At 48.4% G+C, this 22,995-nt stretch overlaps 1 protein-coding gene across 2 annotated transcripts; it reads left to right on the top strand.

Moving 5' to 3' along the window:
* The first annotated feature begins 4,604 nt into the window (after window positions 1-4,604).
* Window positions 4,605-22,463, top strand: LOC139372964 (non-homologous end-joining factor 1-like). Of its 2 annotated transcripts, XM_071112868.1 has the most exons (8): window positions 4,605-4,649; window positions 5,563-5,776; window positions 5,900-6,115; window positions 6,253-6,391; window positions 6,479-6,537; window positions 20,992-21,190; window positions 21,657-21,733; window positions 22,072-22,463. In XM_071112868.1, exons 2-8 carry the CDS (start codon window positions 5,594-5,596, stop codon window positions 22,150-22,152), a joined length of 954 nt encoding a protein of 317 aa, XP_070968969.1. In that variant the 5' UTR covers window positions 4,605-4,649; window positions 5,563-5,593; the 3' UTR covers window positions 22,153-22,463. The 2 variants fall into 2 exon arrangements, with proteins under 2 accessions (XP_070968969.1, XP_070968968.1); XM_071112867.1 differs by having other exon boundaries at window positions 6,253-6,537; window positions 22,072-22,445.
* Window positions 22,464-22,995: the final 532 nt, after the last annotated feature.

Raw genomic sequence — 22,995 nt, 5'->3', positions numbered from 1 at the left:
TGCAAAAAAACACTCAAACTGGACAGTTTTATCTCAATCTCTTCATTCAAAGACTCAATCATGGACACTATTACTGATAGTTGTGTTTGCTTTGCATGGTGTTGTCTGTGCCCAATAATGTTTGTATCATGTTTTGTGCTGCTATCTTGTTGTGTTGCTACCATGCTGTGTTATCATGTGTTGCTGCCTTGCTATGTTGTTATCTTAGGTCTCTCTTTATGTAGTCTCTCTTGTTGTGATATGTGTTTTGTTCTATATTTATATTGTGTTTAAAAACGTTTTTTTATCTCAGGCCCCCATCCCTGCAGGAGGCCTTTGGTAGGCTGTCATTGTAAATAAGAATGTGTTCTTAACTGACTTGCCAAGTTAAATAAAGGTTAAATAACAATTAATTTAAACCAATTTAAAAAGCCATTGCTGTCCAATAAAAACATTGCTGCACGTCTGAAGTTTGCAAATGTGCACCTGGATGTTCCACAGCACTACTGGCAAAATATTCTGTGGACAGATGAAACTACAGTTGAGTTGTTTGGAAGGAACACACAAGACTGTGTGGAGTGAAAAAAGGCACAGTACAACTGTAAAGTACGGTGGAGGGAGCATCGTGGTTTGGGCCTGCTTTGATGCCTCAGGGCCTGGACAGCTTACTATCATTGACGGAAAAATGAATTCCCAAGTTTATCAACACATTTTTCAGGATAATGTCTGTCCTCCAAATAGAAGCTCAACAGAAGTTGGTGATGCAACAGGACAACGACCCAAAACACAGAAGTAAATCAACAACAGACTGGCTTCAACAGAAGAAAATACGCCTTCTGGAGAGGCCCAGTCAGTTCTGACCTCAACCCAATTGAGATGCTGTGGCATGACCTCGAGAGCAGTTCACACCAGACATCCCAAGAATATTGCTGAACTGAAACAGTTTTGTAAAGAGGAATGATCCAAAGTTTCTCCTGACCGTTATGCAGGTCTGATCTGCAACGACAGAAAACGTTTGGTTGAGGTTATTGCTACCAACCAGTTATTCAATCCAAGGGTTCACATACTTTTTCCACTGTGATTGTTTGCACAGTGTGTTCAATAAAGACATGAAAATGTATAATTGTTTGTGTGTTATTAGTTTAAGCACACCGGTTTGTCTATTGTTGTGACCTAGATGGAGATCAGAATACATTTTATGACCAATTTATGCAGAAATCCAGGTATTTCCAAAGGGTTCACATACTTTTTCTTGACACTATATAGTGCACTCCTTTTGACCAGAGCCCTGTGGGATGTAAAGGAACCAGAGCCCTGTGGGATGTAAAGGAACCAGAGCCTTGTGGGATGTAAAGGAACCAGAGCCCTGTGGGATGTAAGGGAACCAGAGCCCTGTGGGATGTAAAGGAACCAGAGCCCTGTGGGATGTAAATGAAACAGAGACCTGTGGGATGTAAAGGAAACAGAGCCCTGTGGGATGTAAAGGAAACAGAGCCCTGTGGGATGTAAAGGAACCAGAGCCCTGTGGGATGTAAAGGAACCAGAGACCTGTGGGATGTAAAGGAACCAGAGACCTGTGGGATGTAAAGGAACCAGAGCCCTGTGGGATGTAAAGGAACCAGAGCCCTGGTCAAAAGTAGTGCGCTATAAAGGGAATAGGGTTCTATTTGGAACGGATCCCTAATGTTAAGTTATTACCCCCATGATGCCCAGGCTACTGCAGATGCATGAGGAGATGGAGGCGTTTGAGTCGTCCGAGGACTCCCTGCAGTACCTGGAGAAAGTGGTGATGAAGAAAGGGATTAGAACCGGTACCCCCTGGAGGATAAACAAGAGGTTCAAGGTCTGTCTGTCTGTAACTCAACTCTCTCGCTCTCTATCAACTCAGTGCATTCAGGAAGTCCTATACAGATTTCTCATTATTAATTTCCTGAATTGGCCACAATCGTAGTGTGTGTTCTCTGTAAATGCTTTATTTACACTAACCCTGTGTGTATGTTCCATTCTATGTCAATGACCCTCTTGGTTGAGCTGTAGGGCAGTGTTGTGTCCTGTAAAACAGTATATCTGAGAGGGTTTTGTCTGGTGTGTGTTTGCAGGTTCTCTCTAAGTGGAGGAAAAAGGCAACGATGGTCTCCAAGCTGCTCAATTTTGGAGGCTGTTCAGAGGCGGCGAAACAACAGAGAGATAACATGTTGCCCACGGGGCCATTGGGTTGGGCAACCTTTCACTCACGGACACACACACTCACGGACACACACACTCACGGACACACACTCACGGACACAAACACACACATACATGGCTAAACTCGGCAACGGCAAAAAGACAGATAGGATGTTGCATATGGATTTCTCTGGTTAATATTAATATCCATGGCAGTGCTGATTTTGATGTCACTGTTTTTATGTTGCAGGTGTGACTCCCCCTGTGCCACTTTTAAAGTGCCTTACCATACAACAGGTACTGCTGATCTGTGTTTATACACACACACACACACACACACACACACACACACACACACAGAGAGAGAGAGAGAGTATCTTTCATGTGTAATTTCTTCTGCTGTTTCCTTACAGGAGAAAATACCCTTAGACAACGAGAACGAAGTGTCTGAAATGAGCAAGCCTCCATCTCCCAGAAAGACCCTGGCTGCAGCATCTGGCCTGTCCACATGTATGGCCTCCACCCAGGTTGCCCAGTCAGCCCCATTCTCTCCACCTCCATCTGATCAATATACCACACCGCCAACAGTAGCCACCCCACCTACATCAGCCGTGGCCCATAAGGCATCTCCCCCTAGCAGTGTGGCCTCCAGCTCCATGGACCACCTTGTCCAGTCCAGGGCCACCTCTTCCCCCAGACACATCACCCTGGTCCTGCCTGAGGGTCCCGCCACCCCAGCTTCCACCGCAGCCTCAGCCTCCACCTCCGCTCAGCCCAGTACCAGACACATCCCTAAACCCACCAATGTGGCCGTTCCCATCCACCTGACCTCCCTCTGTGTTCTTACTACCCTGGAGGAAGAAGGAGAGGAGGAAGAAGGAGAGGAGGAAGACGGAGAGGAGGAGGAGGAAGACAGAGAGGAGGAAGACAGAGAGGAGGAAGAAGGAGAGGAGGAAGAAGGAGAGGAGGAAGAAGGAGAGGAGGAGGTTGGGAAGAAAAAGGAGGTGCATGCTACAGTATCGTCCTCCCTCCTCAAGACGCTCTCCTCTCTGACGCTGACCCCCAAGGTGGCCCTCCATGCCACCCTGGTGCACTCGCGCCAACAGAGCAGGCATGGGCAGCTGGAGGAATGTCAGCCAGCTTGCCCCAGCTACCAGCAGGAGGAATGTCAGCCAGCTAACCCCAGCTACCAGCAGGAGGAGTGTCATCCAGCTAACCTCAGCTACCAGCAGGAGGAGTGTCAGCCAGCTAACCCCAGCTACCAGCAGGAGGAGTGTCAGCCAGCTAACCCCGGCTACCAGCCTTACCAGGAGAGCCCGTCCAGGGGGAAGAGTGACCGAGACCATGGGAGGACTGGTAGTGGTGCCGCTGGAGGAGTGAGGGAGTCGGGGTGGACCCAGACCCAGAGAGAGGCTGCTGGAATGGGCAGCATTGGAAGTCGGTGGAAGCTGAATTTTGCTGGGCTTGGCTCTCTTGGTTCCGGAGGGCAGAGGAGGGAAGAAGATGCCCCATGCAGCAGCACTGCCTTCAGGTCCCCTACACTGATCGACCTGGCCCCACCACGGCTGCTGGGGGCCTGGACCGAGAACATTGCCACTGTGCCGACACCCATAGGAGGGGGTGGGGGAGGCCTGGACTGGAGATCTGGAGGTCTGCCTGCTGCCCAGAGAACCAGCCCGACTCTCTGCTCTCAGTTAATCTCCCCCCTGTCCATCCCACCGGCATCCGACCCTCTGAGCCAAAGCCCTCTGACGCGCTCCCCCCTGCCGCACCTCGGCTCACGGGCCACTGACACACCTTCTCCAGACCTGGAAACCTGGACCCTAGATAGTTCTCCCTTCCTCGGTGGCATGCTGTGTGAGTACAACCCTCCAGATCTACATGTAGGCCAAACCAGTGGTGGCAGCAACACTGACAGGCACACCCAGAGATCAGGAGGAGCCAGCTCCAGCACAGAACCACTCACCACACTCCACTCCTGGCTCAGCAGTGACAATCTCCCCACCGGAGCTGGCTCAGACTCTGGACAGTGGTCCCTCCTCTCAGAGATCGACATGTCACCACTCCGCAGCGGACTGGTCTTCTCCCCCCTTACCCCCATCTCCACCTCCGACCCCCTCACCCCCAGCTCCTCCCCTACCAGAAGCACCAGAGGCAGCAAGCCAGGCAAGGAGAGACCCAGGATCGTGGAGACACCGCATTCCCCATATCACAGGCGCAACAGAGACCACAGAGATTATTATGGGAAGATGTAGCAAAAATATATATTTTTTGGCAGCCTATTTTGTCAAGTTCATTGCCTTTTACTTGGGAAATTATTTGATTCGGTTATCTAAGTATTAATTCAAATGTTTATTTTATCAAAGAATTTAGTTAAGAAGAATTATGTTTTTTTTTATTGATAAAATAGGACAGGGCCTCTAAAGCGGAACTAATTTAATGAGGGGTTTTGTTTCAGTGAAAGCAGAGGAATGTTTTGACCGCAGGACCGTTCCCAAACTTTGGTATGTGCATTCATTCTCGGGAATTTATTTTTTTATAATAAACTGTTCCCAACCTGAATAATTTCACATCATTTACGTAAATTGAATAAGCACAATTAATGAAAATTATGCTAAATACTTTTTGTCGCGTACTGCATGCATAACGTTACTTTGATATTGGCTTGTTGAATATTCACTTCCTAAATATTGTCACATGCTAAAGCAAGGTAACATAAACATTGCATAAAGCGAGTTGGCTACGTTTTCTATTTACCATTTGCATTACATTAGTTTGCTCACTAACCTCTGAAATATGCGCTGTAAAATAATGGCATTTGCTAGAAATACCAAGTATTCCCGAAAACAACCTCCTTACATATCCCCAACAACCTCAAGTTGCTGCTAGTGGTCGGCTCATATAGATGGTGTGTGATTATGCGGTTAGGACAGCAGCGTCTAACACGTTTTAACAGATCTGTGTCCAGACTGAGTCTCGTACTTTAACGTGGCTGATTTAGCGACTCACTGACTCCATCCAACCAGTGTCAAGAGTAAGCGAACAGAGACGTTGCCATTATATGACTTGTGCTTCTGTCAAGTGATGACAAGCAGATGATGCCTGTACTATAAGACAGCAATGTGCATGATCCTAGATAACCACAGCCTTTCATGGTTGTAGTTCATTCACAAGACAAGGGAAATATGACAACCTGGTTGCTCCTCAGCCCTCTAGGTGGTTGGCGCTGGCCTGGTGATAGTCTGCCATGGAGAGTAATGTTACATCATCTCTCTAGGTGGTTGGCGCTGGCCTGGTGATAGTCTGCCATGGAGAGAGATGGGAGTAATGTTACATCATCTCTCTAGGTGGTTGGTGCTGGCCTGGTGATAGTCTGCCATGGAGAGAGATGGGAGTAATGTTACATCATCTCTCTAGGTGGTTGGTGCTGGCCTGGTGATAGTCTGCCATGGAGAGAGATGCAGTTGATGGGGTTCTGCTGGACTGTCCCTGGGTACCAGTGTGTATCAGTGGGTCTCAGCTCCTGGCAAAGACCTGGTTTGGGGACACAGCGTACCGCATCCTGCTCACGGACCTGCACTCTGTGTGGGAGGAGGAGATGGACACCAGGGCCATCCAGGACAGAGCTCAGGCAAGGAGGACACACACATATATGTACACACACACACACACACACATATATATGTACACACACACACACAAATTAAAGTACATTTCAACAGCCTTTGAAAAAATTTCCTCTCTGTCATAACAGGAGCTGAACAGGCGATTGCGGGCTCCCGTCCACGCCTTCTTCTCTCACATGTGTGAGGTGGCTCACCCCTGTCTGTCTGGACGGGTGGAGGACGGGGGTGCGCTTCAGTTCTCCCTCAACCACCACGGCGGTGACATCAACCTGAAGTTGAAGAGTGAGCTGGCTGGGGTGCCTTTCTACTGGGAATTCCGCTGCACCCCTGCCCCTGTGGCTTTGGTACGATCTATAGACTTAACTGAACACCAACTCTATACTCAACTTTCACTGAACTTTTGTGTGTGTTTTTATGCAAGCCCCAGTTTGTGTCTGCTCCATGACTAATGGTTGTGTAATGTGTATTGGTGTGTTCTCAGGTGTGCAGTCAGCTTGTGCGCCCCCTGCTGTTGATGAGCAGGTTACTGCAGAGACAGGTGGGCCAACTGGGAGCTCTGCTGGCCAGGAAAGACACTGAGCTCCAAGACTACAGGGACAATGGGGCAGTGCTGAGCAGAGGTAGGCTCTACGTGCAGAGAAACAAAAATACACTCATTAAACACAACATACACACCTGTTCCTCTCGTTGGTGTGTGTGTTTTGCAGAGCGATTGCAGACAGAGTTGTTTGAGGAACAAAGCTACAGAGAGAACTTCCTGACACAGGTAAGTTTCATAGTCGCAATCTCAGGCATACTGAACATGCATATTTAGGAGGAATATATTACTGGGAAAGAGAGAGCCTGGCGAGAGCCGTCTTTGAATACTCAGCTTAGTAAGTAAGCCAATAAACCAGGTTTCTGCTGCAATATTTTGTGTGTCTCTCTCTGGGCGTGGCCTTCCATAAACAAGGTTATTGATGACTTCTAGTTTCCTACTTGGATGGTTGTCTGTCCCTGTTGTATCTAGTGATCATTGACAGAGTAGTGTGTCCACACTTTTGTAAATGACCGTTATTTTTATAATGAAGTTCTAATTGAACCTTTATCTAGACCTGAAAGACAATCGGAGGTTCAGGCTTTAAAGGAAATGCTTTGTATGAGGTTCTAATTGAACCTTTATCTAGACCTGAAAGACAATCGGGTGTTCAGGCTTTAAAGGAAATGCTTTGTTTGCACAAGGCGCTCATTGTGCTCAGTTGCATGGCACCCTGGGTCGTCCAGTGAGGACTGGGTTCTTGCTCAGCCAACTGGTGAATGTAGTTTGTTCTGTTCTAGGGGCATTATAGCCATGAGGTGGTTGGTGGGAGGGGCTGGGTTTGGCTGGATCATGGCCAAGTACATTTCCTGTTGGGAAATAAAAGAGGCTTGGAGGACACGATGCGCTCTTGTATCTCCATATTAGCCTCGGTGGCCTCTTCAGGGGAGAAGGAGCTGATAAACCTCTTACTGCTGCCGCCCTCGGTCATCACCTTGGCACGAGGGCGGCATAGTTACCGTATAATCACGTAACTGACGATCATGAAAATAAACTAACTGTCATAACCTATAAAAACATTATGGAAGGAACAGCTGACTGAAGACGGGACGGATGGGCATTCGTTGAGTCTGTTTCTACGGTTACATGGACTCTTTACAACGTAAGGAGACTTTGTTGCTCCTTGCTGTAGCAAACAAGGCTTTGGTTGCCTAGGCAACGCCCCACTTCCTGCAGCACATGCGGGAGTGGAGGAGAGAAGAAAATGTGCGTCTTTAAAAGAATAATTAAAACATTTTGCTATTCAAACGATTATCACGCTGACCGCGGTCATTATGCAGACCAATAACCTTCATCCAAAATTCCATGACCGTCACAGCTCTACTTTGCACTTATGATGAGTCCGCTCGGGAAAATCAACTTTCTTAGACGATCGTCGTGCACTCCCGTCATCCAGATGATATAGATTTACGCTCCTCTTGTGCGTAGTCTCCTGGGTCGCCTGGTGAGGGCTGGGTCCTTGCTCTTACCCCCCCAAAATGCTCCCCTCCCCTGTTATTGGTCCTTTGAAGAGGTTAGCATGTTTTTGGAGGGTATAATTTTGCCTCTAACGTTCTGTCATTATTCACGATTATGCGCAATCATGGTAGAATCAACATTACTGTTGAAGTGTTTAGAAACATTCTATTCTTATTTCCAATAAATGTGACTCCAAAATGACACAATACATTATTCAACATTCAGTTCCTATTCCCAAACTGCAAAGGCATCAAACAAGTTTGTAAAGTCACAAGAATGATGTGGTCATTGTGTGCTAGGAATATGTGACCAAATACTAAACGTTTGACTATTTTAATACACTATAGGTGCATTGTTTTCCCAAAACTTCTGACACCTTCAAATGGAGGGACCTGATACACAAAGTGCTTTCATTTCTAATCTAAACGGTAACAGGTGTATGGAAATACCACTGAATAAAAGGTGACTTTGTGTCCTGTCGCCTCATAGGAAACATGCTGGAAGAGAGTAGAAAGTTGTAGCTGTCTAGATGAATACGCCGGAGAGTGTGTGTGCAGTCAGGTCCCAAATGATTGGCCCCCTTGATAAAGAGGAGCAAAAAAGTCTATAAAATATAGAGCTGATTATGCAAACACACATTTAGATCATTTGTTTGTCAAAGTGTTTTATTGTAAGAATATAGCTTGAATACTTCCTATATATGCTCAAAATAAATTGTCTGAATTGCTTTTGTGTTAACAGTAGTATAGGGATCCATGCAGTTGATGTGTGTGTTTGTTTGGTGCCCTGGTAGTTTGATGAGCCTGTGTTTTAGTTAGTGTGTTTCAGTTTGACTGTGTGGTAGGATGTGGAATTTCTCAGTCCGTTGCTCCATTGACCCCCATCCCTGACCTGTGTGTGTGTTTTGGCATTTCGAAGTGTCCTGGGGAATGTAGAGATGGATTTTTGTCTGAACTCTGCAGTGTGAAACAGGGGGCAGGCAGGGTCCACTCTCCCTCCCTCCTGTCCCGTACGGAGGGTAGTGGGTACTCGTCCTCCTTCCTGACCCCGTCGAGGCCCTCTACCTTGGGCTCGGACCTTACTGTAGTAAACCTCCCTGGAGTTTTGGGGAAATGCTCATCTGGACATGGCCCATAAAGAGAATGGCAATGCATGCAGGGGAACGTGGCCTTTCCTCCTCTCAGATCAAAGTACACACACCTCACACCCTTCTTCTCCCGGCCACGGCAAATTCCACTGAGCACCGACAGGCCGCCACGGACCAAAGTCCAAACTGAAAATAAGTGTCTGGAAAAATTTCACTGCGAAGTGCCAATGCAACACACACACTGGAGAGGGAGGTGGCATCCGTGGCCAGCCATTCCTTTGGGCTCATGGCCTAACCAGTAGACAGATGGGTGGAGGAGGTGGCGCTAGGCGAGGAGCCGTGGCATGTGTGTGTAGTATTTATCTATAGGAGGTGGTGTCTCCGTTTGCATTTCCCCCTCTGGGAAGACTCTCTGTGTACCTTTTGTGTCCGTCTGTCTCTCCTGGTGTCTTGCTGTTCATCTTCCCTCTTAAGTCGGCTCTGTTTTAGCCTCCAGCTCGTAGGGCAATACTGGGATCTGTTTTAGCCTATAGCCTTCAGCTCGTTGAGCAATACTGGGATCTGTTTTAGCTTCCAGCCTTCGGCTCGTAGGGCAATACTGGGATCTGTTTTAGCCTTCAGCTCGTAGGGCAATACTGGGATCTGTTTTAGCCTCCAGCCTTCAGCTCGTAGGGCAATACTGGGATCTGTTTTAGCCTATAGCCTTCAGCTCGTTGGGCAATACTGGGATCTGTTTTAGCCTATAGCCTTCAGCTCGTTGGGCAATACTGGGATCTGTTTTAGCCTATAGCCTTCAGCTTGTTGGGCAATACTGGGATCTGTTTTAGCCTATAGCCTTCAGCTCGTTGGGCAATACTGGGATCTGTTTTAGCCTATAGCCTTCAGCTCGTTGGGCAATACTGGGATCTGTTTTAGCCTATAGCCTTCAGCTCGTTGGGCAATACTGGGATCTGTTTTAGCCTCCAGCCTTCAGCTCATAGGGCAATACTGGGATCTGTTTTAGCCTCCAGCCTTCGGCTCGTAGGGCAATACTGGGATCTGTTTTAGCCTCCAGCCTTCAGCTCGTTGGGCAATACTGGGATCTGTTTTAGCCTCCAGCCTTCGGCTCGTAAGACTATACTGGGATCTGTTTTAGCCTCCAGCCTTCGGCTCGTAAGACTATACTGGGAACCCAGGCCCAGATAATGCCCCCTTCACCTCTGCTCACCGCAGTCAACACGGCGCCTACCTTTTGATGGTGACTTTTACTCAATGGCTACTGAAAGATGCCTTTATCTGTGGGCAAACACATTTAGAATGACATATCTGTCCTTCAAAGTGGTGAGCAGGGGTATTTTTGGAGAATGATTTTCCTGCAAATGAAAGGGAGGAGAGAGGAAGGACTTCTCTGTATGTCGACAGACCTGGGTTCAAATAGCATTTGAAATCTTTCAGATACTTGCACTCTGCTTGATTGAGCTTGCCTTCCAATGGAATGGTCCCAAAAGTGCAAACGCTGCCATCCGGGCAGGCTCAGGGAATCGCTCAAAGTAGTTCAAATACTATTTGAACCCAGGTGTGGTTTGTACCTTCCTTCACTCCACCCCTCCTCTCATCCCACCACTGGGGATTTTCTATTGCCATCCTCTTCCACTGTAGAGTAGACCTCCTGGAAAGGAGGATGAGAGAGATGTGCAGATGAAAGGAGGGGAACGAGACAGACGGGGAAGAGAAAGTCAACCCAGGTACCTTTCTAGCTTTCCATTGGAGCCCCCTCATCACCCCACAGTAACACCCCACACACCACAGGTCAACATTGACATGGAGGTTGGAATTAGACTACCCGTCCACTGTCTCTCACACACACACACACACACACACACCGTGTCCTGGGTTCATCTGGAATCTAGATGCCCATTTCTGATGTGAAGGTGGAGGGGCCCAGAGTGACAGTGTTGTGGTGAAAAACCCTTCTGTCCTTCGTTTAGATCACACTAATCTCCATCTGGGCTTTTGTCGTTTTCACCTGTTTTTGACCCGTTTTGGGGCTATTTTGTCACCGCTTGTGGATCTGGCCTGGCAAGGGGCGTGTCTGTTTGTCCACACTGGACCGGGTAATGACGCATGGTTTTGGTTTCAGAGGGGAGGGTGTGTCGTTGAGTGTTCCTTTTTGTGTGTGTGTGTGACCAGTCCGCAGCAGTGACGCATGCCTTGGGGTTTTGGTGCTGAGAGGAGAAAAACATTGTGACTGAGTGAAAGAGGGGGGGGGGGGGCATGTTCCCTGTGGTCTACCTCACGCTCCATACCCCACACCCCTCCTCCCCCATGCTGGATAGGAACAGGCGGGTCAGATCAGGGGAGTGGAGCGTTTACAGTAGCCCCCTAACACTGTGAGTTAACATGTTAGTCTATCTGTAGTGCTGTGGATTTGGTTCTCCCTGGGGGTCTATGGGTTGGGGGTCGGGGAGAAGTCTGGAAGCAGGGGATGTGGGGAGCTACTGCGGGTTTGTGGTTAGCATCTCCCCCCTGGTTATTCAGGGGCTCCCTCCGCCAGAGGCTGTCATCACCTCTGGACTTCAGATCTGGCTCTGCTGCTCCTATCATCTCCCCCCTGGTTATTCAGGGGCTCCCTCCGCCAGAGGCTGTCATTACCTCTGGACTTCAGACCTGGCTCTGCTGCTCCTGTCATTACCTCTGGACTTCAGATCTGGCTCTGCTGCTCCTGTCATCACCTCTGGACTTCAGATCTGGCTCTGCTGCTCCTGTCATCACCTCTGGACTTCAGATCTGACTCTGCTGCTCCTGTCATCACCTCTGGACTTAAGATCTGGCTCTGCTGCTCCTGTCATCACCTCTGGACTTCAGATCTGGCTCTGCTGCTCCTGTCATCACCTCTGGACTTCAGATCTAGCTCTGCTGCTCCTGTCATCACCTCTGGACTTCAGACCTGGCTCTGCTGCTCCTGTCATCACCTCTGGACTTCAGATCTCTCTCTGCTGCTCCTGTCATCACCTCTGGACTTCAGATCTGGCTCTGCTGCTCCTATCATCACCTCTGGACTTCAGATCTGGCTCTGCTGCTCCTATCATCACCTCTGGACTTCAGATCTGGCTCTGCTGCTCCTGTCATCTCCCTTTATGTAGATGTCATGTATTTTCTGTCTTCATTGAACAGAGAGAGAGTTTGTGTCAAAGGGCAGCAGGCCCTATTTAAACCTATGCAGACAGTGTAGACCTGTGTGTTGGAGGCTGCAGCATTACCGCTAGACCAGCCACCTGTGTGTTGAAGGCTGCAGCATTACCGCTAGACCAGCCACCTGTGTGAACTGTCATACAGCTCCTGTCTAGATCAGTCCAAGCACTGCTAGATGGATAGAGGCTGTTTTGAGATCAGTGGCTGAGCTGATGCCATGGTTCTATGCTCTGGTCATCCTCTCTTGCATTCCTCTCCATGTCTTTCTCTCGTTCACCTCTCTCCTCTTCTCCCACCTCTCTCTTGCTCTCTCTCCCTCCCCCCACGCTCTCTCTCTCCCTCTCCCCTTTTATCCCCCTCTCTTGCTCTCGCCCCTTTCCTCCTCTATCTCTCTCCCTCCCTTTCCCCTTTCTCTCTCTCCCTCCCTTTCCCCTTTCTCTCTCTCCCTCCCTTTCCCCTTTCTCTCTCTCCCTCCCTGTCCCCTTTCTCTCTCTCCCTCCCTTTCCCCTTTCTCTCTCTCCCTCCCTTTCCCCTTTCTCTCTCTCCCTCCCTTTCTCTCTCTCTCTCCCTTTCCCCTCTCTCTCTCCCTCCCTTTCCCCCCTCTCTCTCCCTCTTCCATCTGCTCCCCCCCTCTCTCTCTCTCTCTACCTCTCTCCCCCATCCCCTTTCCTCCTCTACCTCTCTCCCCCTCTCTCTCTCCCCTCTCTCTCTCCCCCTCTCTCTCTTCCTTTCCCTCTCCCTCTTCTCTCCCCCTCTCTCTCTCTCTCTCTCTCCCTCTTCTGTGTGGTAAATCATTGACAGCGGTGTTCTAAACAGGAGTGGGCCTTATCACACACGGCTGAGGAATTCCTGCTCTGTGTGACTGTAGGTAGGACTCCCTATAAACTAACAGCAATACAGTCAGTTGGACCAGCTCCTGTTGCCCTGTTCTACCAGACACAGTCAGTTGGACCAGCTCCTGTTGCCCTGTTCTACCAGACAGTCAGTTGGACCAGCTCCTGTTGCCCTGTTCTACCAGACAGTCAGTTGGACCAGCTCCTGTTGCCCTGTTCTACCAGACACAGTCAGTTGGACCAGCTCCTGTTGCCCTGTTCTACCAGACAGAGTCAGTTGGACCAGCTCCTGTTGCCCTGTTCTACCAGACACCGTCAGTTGGACCAACTCCTGTTGCCCTGTTCTACCAGACACAGTCAGTTGGACCAGCTCCTGTTGCCCTGTTTTACCAGACACAGTCAGTTGGACCAGCTCATGTTGCCCTGTTCTACCAGACACAGTCAGTTGGACCAGCTCCTGTTGCCCTGTTCTACCAGACAGTCAGTTGGACCAACTCCTGTTGCCCTGTTCTACCAGACACAGTCAGTTGGACCAGCTCCTGTTGCCCTGTTCTACCAGACAGTCAGTTGGACCAACTCCTGTTGCCCTGTTCTACCAGACACAGTCAGTTGGACCAGCTCCTGTTGCCCTGTTCTACCAGACACAGTCAGTTGGACCAGCTCTTGTTGCCCTGTTCTACCAGACACAGTCAGTTGGACCAGCTCCTGTTGCCCTGTTCTACCAGACAGTCAGTTAGACCAGCTCCTGTTGCCTTGTTCTACCAGACACAGTCAGTTGGACCAGCTCCTGTTGCCCTGTTCTACCAGACACAGTCAGTTGGACCAGCTCCTGTTGCCCTGTTCTACCAGACACAGTCAGTTGGACCAGCTCCTGTTGCCCTGTTCTACCAGACACAGTCAGTTGGACCAGCTCCTGTTGCCCTGTTCTACCAGACACAGTCAGTTGGACCAGCTCCTGTTGCCCTGTTCTACCAGACACAGTCAGTTGGACCAGCTCCTGTTGCCCTGTTCTACCAGACAGTCAGTTGGACCAACTCCTGCCACTTTCCCTCGGGGGAACCCCCGTCAGAACCGGATGCAGTTTGATTGCCATCTTAGATTGATGTCCAGTTCACTAACGTTGCCCCCTCGGCCCTCCATTTAGCTGGAGAGAGTGAGTGAAGAACTTTAATCGCTTTTGGGGTTGATATGACCCACAAATCAATGCAAACTGTAGCCATGTGTCAAATTCTGGTGGCCGCGAAGTGTCAAATTTAATCAACACGGCTCTATTTTCGCCGTGTCAGGCAAACTTACGATGCTAGCTTGGTGAAAAATATATATACTGTGGATGACGTTTATTTTAGCGTTGACAAATTGGCTTAGTCTTGTAGTAAGGAGCCCATAAAACGTAGCTAACTTCATAAACATATTTTTGGGGAATTCTGAAATGTATTGGAATACATGACCATACTATAAAACTAGCTTGCCAGCTATGGGGAACTTTAGCTAGCTACCTGACAGGAGTGCTAGTGAGCTATGTTAGCTTGCTAGGTACAGTATATTAATAGCTTTAGGTTGGTTGTTTTTTAAATCAACTTGAAGATTTCCACCTAGGACGTTGCCTCTCCGAACATCACTCTCCCTCGCTGGGGCAAGGGACATTTTAAGGTTCACTGGGATGTGACGATGTAAAACGTCATTCAAGGACTGAGGGGTTAGGGGCCGAGGGCCGTCTACTTTGAGTTTGGACTGCAGCCAGTGTTTACATCACGTGTCTGAGGGTTGCTGGGATCTGTGTAGCGCTGGGCCGGCAGCCCATCCTGATGTCTTGTGGGACGCCACACTGGGCCGTCTAGAACCAGGCCCGCCAGCTGAAGGGGCAGTGAGAGGGAGCCGGCCAGGCCACAATGGCCCTAATTACAGGCCCGGAGGCAGGGGAGAGCCCTGTGGAAACTGTGTGCAAGTGGAGGGATGGAAGAAGGAGAAAAGGAGACACGAGGAAGGATCTTTCTCAATTCATCTTTCCTCGATCCCTTGCATCCTCTACCCTTGCATCCTCCTCTAAACCATTGGAGAGGCTCTGGGGGAGGGACCTTGGATAGTCAGTTAGATGTGTTCTTCATTGTTGCCTGTGATCAGAGGTTGTCTTTCCTTATTCACCATGTAGAATCTTGGACAGCTGTCGGTGATGGCTTTCTACATTTACACCCTTCTACCTCACCATGTCTGTTTTTAGGAACAAGGCCTGGGGTTTATGTGTGTTTGTACCTCACCATGTCTGTTTTTAGGGACAAGCCTGCCTGGGGTGGGGTTTTTGTGGGTAGAGCATTGGACCAGTAATCATAAAGGTTGCTGGATCGAATCCTAGAGCTGACAACGTAAAAAATCTGTCGTTCTGCCCCTGAGCAAGGCAGTTAACCCACTGTTCCCCGGGCGCCGAAGTCGTGGATGTCGATTAAGGCAGCCCCCCGCACCTCTCTGTTTCAGAGGGGTTGGGTTAAATGCGGAAGACACATTTCAGTTGAAGGCATTCAGTTGTATAACTGACTAAGTATCCCCTTTCCCTGTTTCTACTTCTCTACCTCACCATGTGTCTGTTTTTAGGGACAAGGCCTGGTATTGATAAGCGGTGCCTGGTTTCCTCCAGACATTACGCTTGTCATTCAGGCCAAAGGGTTCAATCTTGGTTTCATCAGACCAGTGAATCTTATTTCTCGTGTTCTGAGAGTCCTTTAGGTGCCTTTTGTCAAACTCCAAGTGGGCTGTCATGTGCCTTTTACTGAAGAGTTGCTTCCGTCTGGCCACTCTACCTTAAAGGCCTGATTGGTGGAGTGTTACAGAGATGGTTGTCCTTTTGGAAGGTTCTCCCATCTCCACAGAGGACCTCTGGAGCTCTGTCAGAGTGATCATCGGGTTCTTGGTCCCCTCCCTGACCAAGGCCCTAATCTCTCGATTGCTCAGTTTTTATGTGTGTGTGTATATAGAGTATTTTTGTCTGTAATGTCTTTTTCGTTATGTCAGACCCCCTGGAAGACTAGCTGTCATCATTGGCGTCGGCTATTGGGGATCCTCATAAAATCATAAATCCCCTCCAGAGGTCTGACCCCCACTCCTCCTGTCAGTTGTCCCAGAGAGAGGGAGTGATGTGGGGAAGCCTCTCCTCAGTCTCCTGGCTCCTCTCCTGGCCTGAGTGAAAGAAAGAGGGTGAGAGTAGTTGACTGGGAAGAGAGGGAGAAAGAGGGTGAGAGTAGTTGACTGGGCAGAGGGGAGAAAGAGGGTGAGAGTAGTTGACAGGGAAGAGAGGGAGAAAGAGGGTGAGAGTAGTTGACTGGGAAGAGAGGGAGAAAGAGGGTGAGAGTAGTTGACTGGGAAGAGAGGGAGAAGAGGTTGAGAGGGAGAAAGAGGGTGAGAGTAGTTGACTGAGGAGAGGGAAAAAGAGGTTGAGAGTAGTTGACAGGGCAGAGCGGGAGAAAGAGGTTGAGAGTAGTTGACAGGGCAGAGAGGGAGAAAGAGGGTGAGAGTAGTTGACTAGTTGTCAGTGGTTACTGACTAGGGGTCAGTGGTTACTGACTAGGGTGTCGGGGTTAGGGGTCAGTCGTTACTGACTAGGGTGTCGGGGCTAGGGGTCAGTGGTTACTGACTAGGGTGTCGGGGTTAGGGGTCAGTGGTTACTGACTAGGGGTCAGTGGTTACTGACTAGGGGTCAGTGGTTACTGACTAGGGTGTCGGGGCTAGGGGTCAGTGGTTACTGACTAGGGGTCAGTGGTTACTGGCTAGGGTGTTGGGGCTAGGGGTCAGTGGTTACTGACTAGGGTGTCGGGAATAGGGGTCAGTGGTTACTGACTAGGGTGTATGGGTCAGTGGTTACTGACTAGGGTGTATGGGTCAGTGGTTACTGACTAGGGTGTAGGGGTTAGTGGTTCCTGACTAGGGTGTATGGGTCAGTGGTTCCTGACTAGGGTGTAGGGGTCAGTGGTTCCTGACTAGGGTGTAGGGGTCAGTGGTTCCTGACTAGGGTGTAGGGGTCAGTGGTTCCTGACTAGGGTATAGGGGTTAGGGGCCAGTTTAGGATCCAGCATCAGTGTTTTTACTATAGATCAGGTGAGGCCTCAGCAGTCTGTACCAGGGTTCCATGAAGGTTGGTCAGCACCAATCCCCAACACCAGCCTAGAGACTGGTCTATCTCATAAAACAACACCGGCCTAGAGACTGGTCTATTTCTGGTCTATTTCAGAAAACAACACCGGCCTAGAGACTGGTCTATTTCAGAAAAACAACACCGGCCTAGAGACTGTTCTGCCTAGAGACTGGTCTATCTCATAAAACAACACCGGCCTAGAAACAACACCGGCTAAACTCAGAGCTGTTTACCCACTAGTAATAGAGCGAAATGTCAACATCCCTCACCCTCCTTCTACTCATCCTTCCTTGTTTTTCTTTGGTCAGGCCGCAGGGCAGTGATTGGCTAAGGTGCCAGAATGGATTATGGATGGCCAGCAGTCTAACAACCCTACAGAGGGCAGGGTTCAGATTTGTGAGGGTGCAACTAAAGGAACTTGACTGGCGTGCATCCCATTGACAGTCCGATGAGGGTAAACTGACCCTAACCTCAATCAAATCCCTAACACAGGTGAGCTCACCAAAGCAGTAGCTCCTCCCCTGTCTCTGTACTGCAGGACTTTGGTCTGTTATGACAGCGGCAGGCCACTCAGTCTGGTGGAGGCCACAGGAAAGTTCCAGATGAATATTATTAACTGTGAGGTAGAGAGGTGGTTGAACCACGGTAGTCTATTTAAACTGACCTTTGACCTTTTGTTTTGTTAACTCTTTATGCCATTCTTTCCCTTTTTATGCGTTTAAGAGTTGTTTATCGTCCAGGAGGGCTGATCTAGGTCCATGCCCTTATTCATTATGCTTTAAAAGGCTAAACTGATCCTAAAACAACACTCCTACTCTGAGACGCAGGCCCAATACATTGGACATACTTTTGAGAATGCTTTACACTTGCCGGTTTAAAGGGACGGTCCCAAGTGGCCTAGTTACAGCGCTGACTTAGATGTCATCCATTGTAAGGGGAAACGGCACCGCTGGCCGCCCCCACCACCATTATTGGTTATGTTGCCGAGGCGACGTCGCGCAGCATGGTAAAGATATTGCTGTGCATATTGTGAGCAATGATGTATGATAAAAATAAAATAAAAAGTGTTTGTTCTTGCAGTAACTTGTTTGTTGTTGTTACATCACAAACAGACGAAGCAGTTTCACCATTAAGGATTTCACCTTGTTTTACTGTTACTGTCCATCAATGATCCTCAAACAACTTGACAGAAAAGGAGCAAATTTGCCAGAAGAGGTGTGCATGCCAAGTTTTTTCCAGAAGAGGTGTGCATGCCAAGTGTTTGCCAGAAGAGGTGTGCATGCCAAGTGTTTTCCAGAAGAGGTGTGCATGCCAAGTGTTTTCCAGAAGAGGTGTGCATGCCACGTGTTTGCCAGAAGAGGTGTGCATGCCAAGTGTTTTCCAGAAGAGGTGTGCATGCCACGTGTTTTCCAGAAGAGGTGTGCATGCCAAGTGTTTTCCAGAAGAGGTGTGCATGCCAAGTGTTTTCCAGAAGAGGTGTGCATGCCAAGTGTTTGCCAGAAGAGGTGTGCATGCCAAGTGTTTGCCAGAAGAGGTGTGCATGCCAAGTGTTTTCCAGAAGAGGTGTGCATGCCACGTGTTTTCCAGAAGAGGTGTGCATGCCACGTGTTTTCCAGAAGAGGTGTGCATGCCAAGTGTTTTCCAGAAGAGGTGTGCATGCCACGTGTTTTCCAGAAGAGGTGTGCATGCCAAGTGTTTTCCAGAAGAGGTGTGCATGCCACGTGTTTTCCAGAAGAGGTGTGCATGCCACGTGTTTTCCAGAAGAGGTGTGCATGCCACGTGTTTTCCAGAAGAGGTGTGCATGCCACGTGTTTTCCAGAAGAGGTGTGCATGCCACGTGTTTTCCAGAAGAGGTGTGCATGCCACGTGTTTTCCAGAAGAGGTGTGCATGCCACGTGTTTTCCAGAAGAGGTGTGCATGCCACGTGTTTTCCAGAAGAGGTGTGCATGCCAAGTGTTTTCCAGAAGAGGTGTGCATGCCAAGTGTTTGCCAGAAGAGGTGTGCATGCCAAGTGTTTTCCAGAAGAGGTGTGCATGCCACGTGTTTTCCAGAAGAGGTGTGCATGCCACGTGTTTTCCAGAAGAGGTGTGCATGCCAAGTGTTTTCCAGAAGAGGTGTGCATGCCAAGTGTTTTCCAGAAGAGGTGTGCATGCCAAGTGTTTTCCAGAAGAGGTGTGCATGCCAAGTGTTTTCCGATGTGTCCTACAGGAGAAGGTTGGGACAAAATGGGAAAACAGGAAGTTTCCACATTTCACAAGGCACTGTTGTCACAGGAATTGAATGCAATAAACACTCATTTAAACTGAAATACAGTGGTTTGTGTGGAACGGAGCACATTGATGAAAGTGTGGGAGAAAAGACCAGGGCCAAATGATAGCATGAATGATAAAATGGATAAAAACCGGAGGTTGAATGATAGCAAAATTGCGTGGAAAGAAAGATGAACGTGCGGAACAGAAAATGAGATGATGGAGAGAGAGAGGAGGAGAGCGGAGAAGAGAAGGGTGAGGAGGAGAGCAGAGAAGAGAAGGGTGGCTCTGCTCCTTTTCTATGGAGCCGCTGCTCCTCCACACATTGGTTGCTCTGTGCCCAAAGGGGAACTAAAGCCTGACCAGAGCATACATTTATTTTTACGATATTTAAACAAACAAAAAACTAAAATAAATCAATGCAGACCTCTAAACCTGACCAAGTATGTTTAGGAGCCCCTCTCACTGACAGCAGTGCGAGACCACCAATTTCTCCCCGTCAATATTTGAACAGCTAATTCAGAGTTTGTCCTCTCCGTTTGACTGGAAAAAGCAAGTGAAAGAGTAGAATGAATAGTGTGTACGTGCTGTATGAGTTTAGTATGTTATCTGTCTTGACTTGTAGTTGGTTGTGGCGTCAACGTGTGTGTGTGTGTGTGTGTGCGCACACACACAACAGTGCAGTACGGTGTTGCAGCAGCTTATATAGACCTACCGAAGTTTCCTGTCTTCTGTAGTGTTGTTCCTGTTTCCTGTCTCATGTAGTGTTGTTCCTGTTTCCGGTCTCCTGTAGTGTTGTTCCTGTTTCCTGTCTCCTATAGTGTTGTTCCTGTTTCCTGTCTCCTATAGTGTTGTTCCTGTTTCCTGTCTCCTATAGTGTTGTTCCTGTTTCCTGTCTCCTGTAGTGTTGTTCCTGTTTCCTGTCTCCTGTAGTGTTGTTCCTGTCTCCTGTAGTGTTGTTCCTGTCTCCTGTAGTGTTGTTCCTGTCTCGTGTAGTGTTGTTCCTGTCTCCTGTAGTGTTGTTCCTGTCTCCTGTCTCGTGTAGTGTTGTTCCTGTCTCCTGTAGTGTTGTTCCTGTCTCCTGTCTCGTGTAGTGTTGTTCCTGTCTCCTGTAGTGTTGTTCCTGTTTGCTAGTCTCTACCTTGTGCCAGAACTGCTAGAAAAAGTGCTTTCATTAGACCCTTATCAGGCCTTCAGCCTTCAGTCACTCCTCCAGACCTCTACCATTTGACTGACTGGGGAAAGTCTTCAGTCACTCCTCCAGACCTCTACCATGTGACTGACTGGGGAAAGACTTCAGTCACTCCTCCAGACCTCTACCATGTGACTGACTGGGGAAAGCAGGCCACCAGGCAGGAGGCTGGCTGATTGACTGACTGACAGACACAGTCACTGCAGGACATAGTCTTTCCATATCATTCATTTATTCTCTCTAAATCATTTAGTGTAATTTTCTCTCTCCACCTCTCACTCGTTCCCTCATACTGTTTCTCTCCCTCTCTGATAGCTTAGTGTTTGCTCAGGTCACAGTTTATTTCTGGTCCTTTCCCTCTGCTTCCTGTACTCTTATTTTTCTTTCATTTAATCCCCTCAAAATATAGTGTGCAGGAAAATATTCATATAAATGTATATTTATGGAAAGATAGCCAACAGTTTTGACATTAGTTGGATTTGTCATAATTTTCTCACTTTCCCATTCTCTCTCTCTCTCTCACTCTCCCTCAGACTGTGCCACAGGTATGTGCGAGGCAGGGCGGTCTGGGGTTTGACTCTGAGCTGCAGGAGCTCTACTCAGCCGTCACGTCCTACGGCAACACCAACGCTCGCAAACGTAAGATCTCTGAGAGACACGCCCCCGAAGAGGACGAAACCACCACAGAGGACCGTGACCCTAACCACGCCGCCAGCGGCACACAGCCCCCAGGTCTGGACCTCTTCTCATTGGTCGTATGATCTTTCTAATCCCATCCCATCTTGCTGTCACCTCTGTGGCCCAAGGCCTCAGATTTAGACCTGTAGGATCGCATGTCCTACCAACACACTCTCTCACACACAGACACATTCTATAAGAGATCACTAGGGGGAGGGATGAAGTACTATATTCTGTCCCAGACATTTCTGTAATCTAGCTGAACAACATCAATCACCCAAACACTTCACTTCTCCTGCTAGTGCTGCTTTTAACAGGACAACTGGCGTGGGAAAGTTGGAGTCTCGAGCAGTTTGATACTTTTGTTGCAACGTTAATAAATGTGTTGCAACGTTGCAGCTCATACCAAGGCTGCCTTGGCCAGGACAGCTCAGCTTGGCTCAATAGTGTGAAAAATGGGTTTTAGTGTCTGATTATGGCCACTATAGGTGTGAATTGGTGGTTGGTTTGTTCCCTACAGGAGAGGAGGTGAACCATGGGCTGGACCAGGGGGATAGAGACAGAACCACAGACTCAGAGACACCTAATGAGGAAAAGGTCTGGTCAACTCCGCAATGATTCTGATTTACCAATAATAATGAATGAATCAATCCGATTTATTGATAAGCCCTTTTACAGCAGCAGATGTCACTAAGGCTGCGTTTACACAGGCAGCCCAATTGTGATTTTTTTTTTTCCTTCACTAATTGGTATTTTGAGCAATCTGATCAGCTGTATTGCCAATAATTGGGCAAAAGATCAGAATTGGGCTGTCTGTGTAAACGCTGCCTAAGGGCTGTACGGTAACCCAGCCTAGACCCCTCTCCCTCAGACTGAAGGCTATAATGTAACCATAATATCCTTGTTTCTGACACGTCTGTTGCCCGTCCTCACAGACTACAGTTCCCATGGCTACTGCCGCAGATCGGCCCTCCGCCCGACCCAAGAAGAAGAAAGCTAAGGGGCTTTTTGGATGACCTCGGAACCTGTAGGGCACCAAACACTATGGAGACTGTCTGCGACTACGTCCCAAATGACATGGTCAAAAGTAGTGCACTATGTAGGGGATGGGGTGCCGTTTGGGATGCCGTCTATGAGCACTACCTCCTTACTTCATGTGACATGTTTTTCAAGTACTCATCTACGGAGATGTCCTTTTTTTTTAAACTTTTTTTTTGTAATTAAATCATTAGATATGCATGTTTTTCCTTGGCTGTTTCATTGTTTGATGGATGTGTATTTTTTTAATTGTCTAAATAAATAAAGTGTGACAATTTAGGGCGTCTTATCAATATAAGTGTTAGATGTGGATCGATGACTGTGTTCTCTTTAGATCTGCATTTTTGGAACATCATGAATTACTCGTTTCAACTTCTGGGCAGAATGGAGTTGTACATTACTGCCATTACAGGACCACGCTCTAGTACCAGCCTGGGTCTAGTCCAACCACAGGGCTAGTTGATGCATGCTCCAGGCGCCTTATCCTTATTGGATGGTTAGCAGTGTGTTGGCAATTCATTCTTATTTCTTTCGAGAGAGAATGAGATATTGACTCAAGGTGTTGTAGAATGCTTGGAATGCTATTGAAGTCCTGTTCAATCATTGGTCGAGGACTTGGCTTGTTTTCAAAAGTCAACGCCGTTAGAACACTGTCATAGGTCAGTCAGAATGCATATTTATCCCAATTTTAATAAGGTGTCAGTCGCTCTACAGAGGAGACACTAAATGTTTGAAATGCCTGACGTAAGAGCCCACATTGTCTCAAATGGATGTTACACTATATATACAAAAGTATGTGGACACCCCTTCAAATTAGTGGA

The sequence above is a fragment of the Oncorhynchus clarkii genome, chromosome 18 (genome assembly GCF_045791955.1).
Source record: "Oncorhynchus clarkii lewisi isolate Uvic-CL-2024 chromosome 18, UVic_Ocla_1.0, whole genome shotgun sequence".
Classification (NCBI taxonomy): domain Eukaryota; kingdom Metazoa; phylum Chordata; class Actinopteri; order Salmoniformes; family Salmonidae; genus Oncorhynchus; species Oncorhynchus clarkii.
This window is presented reverse-complemented; position numbering and strand designations above follow the sequence as displayed.

Bases quoted from the DNA above. Each gene is read 5' to 3' on its own strand.
- LOC139372964 (XM_071112867.1), top strand. From the start codon at position 5,594: ATGGAGAGAGATGCAGTTGATGGGGTTCTGCTGGACTGTCCCTGGGTA. The intron at 5,777-5,899 runs GCAAGGAGGACA...CTGTCATAACAG, and splicing joins CCATCCAGGACAGAGCTCAG to GAGCTGAACAGGCGATTGCG. The intron at 6,538-20,991 runs GTAAGTTTCATA...ACTCTCCCTCAG, and splicing joins GAGAGAACTTCCTGACACAG to ACTGTGCCACAGGTATGTGC.